Genomic DNA, 10,487 nt, shown 5'->3' on the forward strand with positions numbered 1-10,487 from the left:
TGGTCGTTGCCTTTGAAAGCGTGAGAGCTTTTATTTTTAAATATTTTGTAAATATATATTTATCTAGAAAGAATATTAAATGAATATTATTTGTAGTATTTTATGGTGATTTTAATATACTTTATTAAAAATAAAATATAAATATAAAAAAATATCTTAATACATTTTTAAATAAAAAATACCCTTGAAAAACATCCGCTTGTGATTAGAATACAAATTAGGTAAGTAAATTGAAGTTAATCGAGAATAATATTATTTATTTGTTAGAAAATAATTAAAATTATATGTTTTTAATCTTTTTAAAAATAAAATTAGATTTTGACTAATCCAACCAGGTATTAAACCACCATATTAATCAAATTAACTTTTCCCTTGTTCGATTTAAGACTTGGTTTGGGGCAAGAATCAGACCAGGAGTTATTGAATTGACCTGCTGGTACTGACCAGGCTTAATAAACCTTGGTTATTGCAAAAAGCACATGAAGCATTGTCAAATCTAACGAGGTGTGAAATAAATAATAAAATTTTGATTATTATTCTAGTGTAAGGCTTACGGAATTAATCACCACTAATTAATTGAAACCAGTCATTGCAAGTGGAGTGGTATTTTGTATCCAAGCTGGTGTGTTAGGTTGTCCTCGTCACAAGAACAGTTACAAGGATAATGCTTTTTGTTCAATTATAAAATCCATCGGCCCATGTTTTCTGATCTTTGTGTTTAGCGAATGTCTCCTCGGAGAGCTACATCGAACCAAATTTTTATTGCCATCCGAGTAAAATAGAGGACAACTTGGTGTTTTCCCTAGAATAATTTTGCCGTGCTGAACGGTCATGGGTTGTCCTGCGTGGCCTCTTCTAGTTACATCCGATACGTTCTGAGTCAGATTTATTTTTTAATCTTTAAAATAAATACTAGGAAGAAATTTTTTATGTGCGTGGGCACAAACACTTTAAAAATATTTAAATATTAATATATTAAATGATATATTTTTATAAAAAAATATTAAGATAATAACATGTTATATCAACCTGGATTAACCATGATTAACCTATAAAACTTATGTTTTAGGGATTTGAGATTGTGATAAAACCACGAAGCCCTTATTAAAATAAATCGGGAAACTCAATTGAAATAAAATCATTATTGAATTATAAAAGTGAGAAAGATTTTATTTTTTTTAAAAAATAAGAATGAAAAGTGACTCGAGTAAAGAAATATCGGTGATTGGCGTGATGCCATAAGGCGGGGAAAAATTCTATGGACATGGAAATTTTTTTTTTAAGGCGATGCTGTGATTTTAAAATAAGCAAAGAACATGTTTGGTTAATTTGATAATATAAAAAGGGCAACTTTAATTTAATTACATAAAAAGAAAAGTATACATGGCTAAATCTTCTAGATTTGAGTTAATACTCGAAAATCATAACTCATGAAATCTCTGCCCTGAGCTTTATCAAGAGATCCAATTCCCAATCAATTTAAGATTGAAGCACAAAATATAAAAAAAAATCAATCTAAAAAACTTGTAAAAACATGAAAATTTTATTGAAAATAATGATGATTAAATCTGATAGAAAAAAAATATAAGAGGATAAAATTGCAATTTTTTTTTTTTATAAACAATCTCACTTTAAAAAATAATAATAAAAAGAATAAGAACTAAATATGAGCAACTATATGATTGAAGGAGAATCAAATTGAAAATAATTTTTAATTAAAATATTTTTTTAAAATAAAAAATTGCAACCAAGAGAAAAAAATCTTAAGGGAAAAAAACTAAAGGGCTGCTGTAATTTTTTTAAGGAGCAACACGCAAATAGAGATAGACGAGAGAGAAAAAAGAAAATCAAACTAGTGTCAACCCGGAAGAAATCACAGTGCACGCCATGCGGGGAGGAGGAAGATGTCAAGACAAATTAAACGAGGCAGCGAAACAATGGTTCTCCCAGCAAGGGTAGCCACTTGTAACGCATGCGTCATCACCCCCCCCCCCCCCCCCCCCCTCTTCTCATGATTTTATTTATCAAAAAATAACATTCCCCGTAGGACCAGATGATTACTATGAAAAAAACATCTTTGTAACGCATGCACCGCTCAAAGATGGAGAAGCGACTAGCACTTGTAACGCATGCGTCATCACCCCCCCCCCCCCCCCTCTTTTTTCATGATTTTATTTATCAAAAAATAACATTCCCCGTAGGAGTTAGGACCAGATGATTACTATGAAAAAAACATTATGAAATTACTAATAAACACCTGAAGTCGTGCTTTTAAAATTTGGAATATAAAGGTAATAAAGTCATTATACCATAATTAAAAAAGTAAAATATAAAAAATGCCTCTAGATCATAGCTAAGTTTTTTTTCTTTCAATGGTAACAAAGTATTCAATTGTTAAAAAAATTGCTTAAATAACGGGGTGTCCTTTTAATAATTATAAAACGACAATTTTATTCTAGGAAAAAAATCATTTTACCTTCAAAGACCAATGCATCCCAATTTTTCATTAAAGAGCAAAATAGCAATTTAACTATGGTAATAAATAGTTTTTACAAAAAGGTATACAATGTTTTCTAGACGGGGTTTATAATTTTTGTTAATGAAAAACAGTTTGAAATTAAAAAAAAAAACAAACATTCCTTATTAAAAAGGAGTCCAACTTTTGAAATATAATGATTTTTTGTTTTTTTACTATTTAAAATCCAATAACCAGACTAAGAATTTTTTTTTTTGAACGAACAAGTTAATCATTCTCGGATCCTATTCGACTATAGTATATAGCCAAACATCCATCGAAAAACATAGTTGTAAAACCTATACTGGTCGGACAAGGCAACCTGAAACTTGACATGTCTGAGCTCTAAATTGTTCTGTATTGAAGAAAAAATATAAGAAGAAAAAAATATGGGCTGATCTGCTAACCCAGTTAATACATGTCTGATTTATGAAAATTTGATCATCAACTTTTCTTGAAAAATTATTTTTTCATTCATAATAGCATCAGATTATTTTTTCTGGGATAAATCCTTCCAATCCGTAACTCTGACTTTATTCCAGGCCAGCCAAAGATTATGTTTTCCAACTACAAGAAAAAAAGCTTTGTACTCTAACCCTAAGCGAAGAAAAGGGATGAATAAAGTAAAATCAGAGACAATTTCTTAAAACTCACGGGGAAGAAAACAACGACGCTATATAATAATAATAATAATGAAATTATTTTAATATATTGTGGATTAAAAAAGATATCTGAAAACCTCACATCACCAGAATTCTAAACACCAAGAGTCACCCTAAGAGAAGCAATTTACCACTTGCCTAGACACATCATTATCAACGTCTTATTGGAGCCACTTGAATATCTCCATGCAGTCACTATCAACAATAACATTAATTATTATTTTTGTCCGAATAATTGGCATTTCCAAGACCCAAACGCCATTAAAATCCGTATCTCCCCTTCGATTAACTCACTGCACCGAAGAAACACGCAGAAATCAAACTCCAGTTTTCATTATTTCTATAAAAGAGAAAACTCATGCCCTAATCACAGCACAGTTCGTGAACATCCTTCAAGATGGAGGTGTCCGTTTTATTTTATTTTCAGCACTAAAAACTAAAGAGAGTGAAAGAAAAAGGCTACAGCACATGCTAGAAGCCAGGACCTCTCGATCTTGGGGGAGGTGTCCATCATGAGTTCTAATGTTTCATTTCTGAATTGTGATAGCATGCTATGTTGCTAACATACCCACGATCATTCCATTACTATTACTGTGCCATCGATCTTCTGCTCAAAGCATGCCCTAATGTTTCAAGATTTCCACTGTCCAGGTTTCTGGGCAAAAAAAAACCCTCTCTGCGAATGCTCTAACTTATCTAGACCTATTTTTAAAATAATATTTTTATTAGATTAACAATTAAAAAAAAAAGAAACTAAAACAACATGGGTATTCACAGTTCATCTAGACCTATTTTTACTGTTCATCCACTGTAAAAATAGCTTTGTAAAAATGGCATTCACTGTTGTATTGTTTGCTAGCTGGATACCTATACCTATATATATATATATTTTACTTGGGCTTCTTCCACGTTAGTTCAAGAAAACATACTTCTTTTTTGAAAACAACTGAAATTATAACTCAAAAGTCATAAACTATTTTTTACAAGTCATGTCAAACGTACTCTAAATCGTGTTTTTTAAGGTAAATTTTCTTTTTGTCTATACTTCAAAATTTGGAAAATATAGCTAGAAATAATATCACGGCGTTGAGAAAAGCTCCTTTAAGCGCGGTTTTGGGTGGTAGCACTCGTAAATTACTTTTTGACAACACCGGGCCGAACATGTGACTGTGAAGTCGTGAAGAGCTGTGGGTTCAGTCCTGGGCTTATTTCAAAATCCATGTATAAGAGTTTTTGCTGACAGAACTTGTCACTGCCCACATAAATCGAACCCAAATCCAAACTACATATATTTTTAGGTGGGCTGACAGAATAGTCAATAACTGCAACGTCTAACAGATTTTTAGACACCTTTTCCACTTCGTGACACATTTTGGAGGATCAAGAACCGGTGGTGGAGAAATGACAACATGACTTGTGTCCAATTCTGTACACGAATTCTCTCCTCTCCTTCCTGCTACCATCCTTAAGTTCTGATAAGTCCACAAGGACTTGATGGACTCAGATATTTCTCTACCAAAATGGGTGTGGGTTTTAGGCTAACTCCTAAGTGGGGTTCTCCTATGCAGTCTCACTCTGCCACCAATTCTACGTCCATGTTCTCATCCTTTTCTGGTGAGTTCATTAGCTTCACTGTCCTCTTTCACTGTGTCTTAAAGCCAATTCAGTATAGAATTCAATTGCATGTAATCATGTAGCCAGCTAAATAGCCCTGGTAATGATGTGAATTTTCATGTGAGATTGGCTTTTTGTACCATGCTAATAGCTCTTATTGAAAATGTTGTTGCAATGTTATCATTTGAACTTGAACAGTTTTTTGGTCTACTTGGTTGCTGAGGCTTCACTAGTTCATGTCCTGAGTAATGATAGTTTTATGCAAATGTAGGATATTGATTTTGGGCTGCTGAGATTACAATTTTATGTTAGGATTCCAATTTAGTGAAAAATGTTTGATTTATTTTGCTTTTTCATTGATTGATTGTTGGCTACCTATGTCCACCAACAATCATTACTTTCTTAGTTTTCATGCTTGATTCATGTTAGTGAATCTTGATTTAATATGGTGCAGCTAGAGGCATGGAGGCTTCTGTCAACCAGGCAAGGCTGTCTTTTTTGTCTGTTGTTTCCGAAGAGGGTGATATTCTCAACAAACATTCTTTCAAGTCTTTTGCTTGTTCATCTGCAGCACAAAACGTGGAAAATGATTGCTTGCAAATGGAAAGACTGAAGGTTTGTGTTTTAGACATTCATCAAGTTGAGGATTACTTAATATTTCAGATTTGTTTTCATATTATTTTCGTAGCGTTCTTAGCTATTTGATTTCTGACGAGCAAGATCTTCAATCTCACAGATGAATGTGGACAAGACGTCTCATGTTAGCATAAATAACATGATGGGTAATGATAAAGTGTCTGTTGAAGAGGAAATTTCTACCTCACATACACGCTTGAGAGAGCGAATGACATCGCGTATTAGCTTTTTGTTGGACAATCTTGATACTTTAGAGAAGCTGGTTGCTGACTTGGATGCACTGAAGTTGGAAAGGGACATTTTGCTGCAATTAGGAAGACTTGGCGCTCTAGAATTTTTCAATGCCTGTCTGTCAAGGACCCTTCAAACTTCCAATGTTTTGGACTTGTCTGCTGTTCCTACAGAGAATACAGGAGAGAGTAAAACAGATGGCATGTTAGGTGATCTCACAGGCAAAACTGTTGTTCGCACTGGGAAAAAGGAAGAAAGAAAATTTAGAAGAGAAAGAGCTGCCTCAGACAACGGAAAAAAAACTACTTCTTTGTCTCTGCCTTCAAAGACTGTCCAAAATAATCTTCCGAAGCCTACCTTTGTGAAAAGAACATCAAGCTCTAGTAGTAGACGATCCTTGATAGCAAGAAATGAGGCAAAAATGACAAGGGGAGTCAAGGTTGTGCGAACTTCCATAACATATGCTCAGTTTTCTTTTGCCTTTTTTAAAGATTAGCATTTCCATTTCATGCTATAGTGTTTCAGGTGGCTTCAGACTTGGAGAGAATCAGAACAACTTTAGAGGAAGAAACCGGACAAGTAGTCAGTTTAAGTTGCTGGGCTGAAGCAACTGGACTTGACAAAAAGGTGCTGCAGCAGCAATTGCAATTTGGTTGGTACTGTCGAGATGAGCTCATAAAGAACACTCACTCCTTAGTTTTATACATTGCAAGAAACTACAGGGGAATGGGAATAGCCATGGAAGATTTAATTCAGGTTTGTCAACTTTATCTCGATCTTTCTTCATGAATCGTGTAGCATCGTGCATTAAAAAGAATAGCAGCTTATATATTCTGGGTTCTGAACTAGAACATCTTCTAGATAATTTGAATGAAAAAAATTCATTTCTTTTTTTCCTGATAACTCTTTAGTTTTATTTAGATCATGAAATATAAGAGAGACAATGGCTTTATATGGAAGTAAAACTGAAGACTTCGATTTTTGACAAGGAAATCAGCTCCTCCTCATACAGAATGACTGAACCTTTGACTATATAATAGCTACACGATCTAGCCAAAGAGATGACATTTTAGTTTAAAGCTATGGCTAGGTTCTTTGTTTGTTTCCATTGAAAAAGTAAACTATGGTGATAACAATATTTTGATACCTACCATCTTTATCTTCTATCTGCCCTTTCCAGAAGTTCTAATAAGGATAACCACTCTTGAACCTCATATGTTAGTTTGGGTTGCCAAAATGTGTGGCCGCTTATATTTTTGATTATTTTCATTTCATTGTCGGTTCAATTGCCAAGTTGGTTACTTTATGTAGAACAACCTTAATTCCAACCATCACTTCTAGTGCAAAAATCTCAAGGTGCAGCCTGTTATCACACTGCAGTAGATGCTTCACTGGAGTTTCTTCGAAATACAAATAATAATAAAGGATTTTGCCATTCGTGATGCTACTGGAAGGTCAATCAGACAGTTTTTTTTCCGATCTTGATAGTAACACACTTGATGGTGATCCTTCTTAGAATCTTGAAAGCTATTTGCTTAAGGCCTGGGATCTCGTGTGGTTTGTCATGGCGTGATGATCCTGATCGTATAATGTAGAAGGTTCAATAAATTATTCTACGGAGAAAGTTGGAACAGAGGCTCAGGAAGGCTTAATTCGTGTTTCTTTTTTTGAAAACCTAGAAGCTACTTTCCTTATTTAGAGTGTAAGAGGTTTAAGGAATTCTTGAAAACATAGGGAGGTTTCTTCTTGGATTTATGATTTGTAGTCTCAGGTTTTTGTTTGCGCGAAACCAAATCTGACTGTGTTGATGATTCTACATCAAAAGCTTGTGTTATGGAATTGATCTTCCGTTGCTAGAAAATATGTATTCATTTGGTAATTTTGGTGGTTTAATCCTCATGCGGCATAGTTCTGCTTTCCATGTCAGTGTGCGAAATCAGATTCTTCTAGGAAGGATGATTTTGTTGTTAGTTTTATCCCACAAATCCTGAGCATCCCATGCTGCTGTCCCTGTAAGACTCTTGCTGAATTCAGACGATCACATGTGTCTGCAATATGGTTTGCTGCTATCTTTAGTAGCTGTTGTTGGTACTTTCAGTCTGATATATCTTTGGTTCTGCGAGATGTGATTATTACTATTTTCTAGGATTTTTGCTTGTAGTGTGCTTCAGTGAGGTTATGAATTTGCTGAGGTAGGAAAGGGTGCTATGACATTGCTGCAGATTTCTGGTGGTCCGTGTTGACTGTGCTGCTGCTCTAATATTTCTGGTGGTCTCTCTCCATGCTGCTGATGATTTTGGGTTGCTTCACTATGCTTATTTCATTTCGCCTTGCATTTTGCTTATTTCATTGATGGCTGCATTTTGCTAATTCAACATCCAATCCAGTTAATAGTTTGACGCCCTTTGGATAGTCAATTAGCCTCGGTGCTAATTTATTTTTTTTGAAAAGGTTTATTTTATACAAGGCTTGTTGTTGACATCTCTTACTCGAGTTTTGAGATTGGAATGCTGCTGCTTGGAACTATGATTTTCTGCTGAATGTTCTGTGCTGATTTTCTGCTGATTAATTCTAGATCTCTTAGGCTTGTTTTTGGCTGACCATATTTGACTTGGTTGCCTTCCTTTGTGTTCATTATTTTTGTGTTGCCTTTAGGCTTATTTGTTACCTGGCTTCCATAACAGCAATTGGCTCATTTTTCTATTAATATATTGCATCTCATTTTATCAAATAAAATAAAAATAAACATGGTCAAGTATTTAGTAGGAAGAAGACAAAAAAAATAATTACTTGAAGATGTGTCTGTAAACATACTCTTGCCTTTAGTTTGCTCTGCTAAAAAATTTCAAGTTCCAATTTTCAGGCTGGAAATTTGGGTCTCTTACAAGGTGCAGAAAGGTTTGATCCCACAAGGGGGTACAGATTCTCAACCTATGTCCAGTATTGGATAAGGAAATCTATGTTAAAGATTGTTGAGCGGCATGCTAGAGGGATCCAAATTCCTGTATGTTATTTCTTTTATGTATCTGAGAAACGGAATCGTACTAGTGAAATCTGGAGTTTCATCTGATAACTGGTTTCTTGCTCATTGTTTTTCTAGTATGCATTAAGCCGGTCAATAAACAAGATACAAAAAGCTCGAAAAGCCCTCAGCAACAGCCATGGCAGATACCCGGATGACTGGGAGGTTGCTAAATTCACAGGTCTATCTTTGGCTAAAATTGAATCAGCTCAGAAATGTCTCAGAGTCGTGGCTTCACTTGATCAGAAAATAGGAGAAGGTCACTATGCTAAATATTCGGTAAGGCTATCTTGCTTGCGTGTATCCTGTTCATATCGATATCTTGCATCGGGGGATGCTGTAATGATAGGAGTTCTTGATAACATTTTGGGTTGGTGCAGAAGGGGTATTCCTATTCATTTGAGTGTAAAAGCTTGATATGAAAACCATTTGAGGCACCCCTGCATATTAATTGTCAATACTTGTTTCAATTTATTGAGACCTCCTCTTTGACTCCAAGATGATGTTTGTTTCATGACGCAGGAATTTATCCCTGATATGTCAATTCAGAATCCTGAAGAGGCTGTCATGAGGCAGCACATGAGAGAAGAAATCTATGATCTCTTGAGAGGTTTGGATTCAAGAGAGAAGCAAGTGATGGTTCTGAGATACGGGTTCAAGGACAATCAACCCAAATCACTTGCAGAGATCGGGAGGCTATTCCGTGTGAGCAAAGAGCGTGTGAGGAAGATTGAGAAAAAAATCATGATAAAACTAAGGGATGAAGGAATCCGCAGAAATCTAAGTCGTTATATGATTTTGTAGTCTCGTCTTTACTGCTCCATGCAAAATAGGCCAGTTGACCTGCCCTCGACGCACTGATGGCATTGCTATCTCGAAGAGATTCGAAGATACATGGAAAGCTGCCTGACTGAGTTTGAGTCTCCCGAGACTCCACATTATTCCGTTACAAATCTTCTAATTAACTCACCAGCCACACCGGCTCCACCTTGCAGTAAATCTCTTACTTCTACCAGACAGGAAGAACTACATTATACATGTTCCATATTTCATTCTTTTACGCTCAATTTCTTGGGAGGGGGATAGTGACTGATACATGTATATTTATAGTCCTTCTCGAAGCCACAAACAGTTTATACAGTTCCTCTCGGAGCTATACTTGAGCTCCGAATTTTAGTACCATGTGCTGTGAAATGTTGGGATGGTTGCCTGGCTGGGGCAGTGTAGGAGAGCTATCAATTTATTTTCTATGAAGTACACGACAAATTCAACATCACTTGGACGGCCATTATATCCAGAAATTCAACACCACTTTCACGTCACTTGTTTTCAAACATAGTTCGAGATGACTTTATGGTTATTGCTGATTTGGTTTTGTTCGTTTTTTAGCAGAGTTTTCGGGTTATTTTTTAATTTACTGTTGAGTTATTCCTATTTATTTTCGAGTGGAGTTTTGAATTTGATTTTATAGTCTTTACTGATTTAATTCTACTCGTTTTTCAAGTAAAGTTTCTAAATGATTTTTCAATCCATTGTTGAATTGCGATCGCTTGCTTTCATCAGCACTCTTTCTTTCTGTGTGGGACGATGCCGGGGAGGGCATAGCTTTGAATTGTTTTCATGGTCGTTACTGCATGGTGATGCTGGCAGAAGCATAATGAAAACATCAACAAGCATAAAAATGTATAAAATTGGCTGAAATAGGGTTAAGATACAAAGAACCCTAATTTTTTTTTGTTGGGTTACCTGCTTTAAATGTAATTATGGAAATCATAGAAGCTAATTAAAGGTTAGTTTTATGAAAACA

At 35.0% G+C, this 10,487-nt stretch overlaps 1 protein-coding gene across 1 annotated transcript; it reads left to right on the forward strand.

The window, feature by feature from the left end:
* Positions 1–4,435: 4,435 nt before the first annotated feature.
* LOC7462282 (RNA polymerase sigma factor sigC) lies at positions 4,436–9,956 on the forward strand. The gene is made up of 7 exons (XM_002308550.4): positions 4,436–4,791; positions 5,246–5,406; positions 5,528–6,097; positions 6,184–6,414; positions 8,522–8,662; positions 8,759–8,959; positions 9,203–9,956. Exons 1-7 carry the CDS (start codon positions 4,698–4,700, stop codon positions 9,482–9,484), a joined length of 1,680 nt encoding a protein of 559 aa, XP_002308586.1. The 5' UTR covers positions 4,436–4,697; the 3' UTR covers positions 9,485–9,956.
* The last annotated feature ends 531 nt before the right edge of the window (positions 9,957–10,487 follow it).

The sequence above is a fragment of the Populus trichocarpa genome, chromosome 6 (genome assembly GCF_000002775.5).
Source record: "Populus trichocarpa isolate Nisqually-1 chromosome 6, P.trichocarpa_v4.1, whole genome shotgun sequence".
Taxonomy (NCBI): domain Eukaryota; kingdom Viridiplantae; phylum Streptophyta; class Magnoliopsida; order Malpighiales; family Salicaceae; genus Populus; species Populus trichocarpa.

What these genes read in the sequence shown, in the direction of transcription:
- LOC7462282 (XM_002308550.4), top strand. Translation starts at nt 4,698, where the DNA reads ATGGGTGTGGGTTTTAGGCTAACTCCTAAGTGGGGTTCTCCTATGCAG. An exon ending in CATGTTCTCATCCTTTTCTG is followed by an intron (nt 4,792 to 5,245) that starts GTGAGTTCATTA and finishes AATATGGTGCAG; the next exon opens with CTAGAGGCATGGAGGCTTCT. An exon ending in CCATGGAAGATTTAATTCAG is followed by an intron (nt 6,415 to 8,521) that starts GTTTGTCAACTT and finishes TCCAATTTTCAG; the next exon opens with GCTGGAAATTTGGGTCTCTT.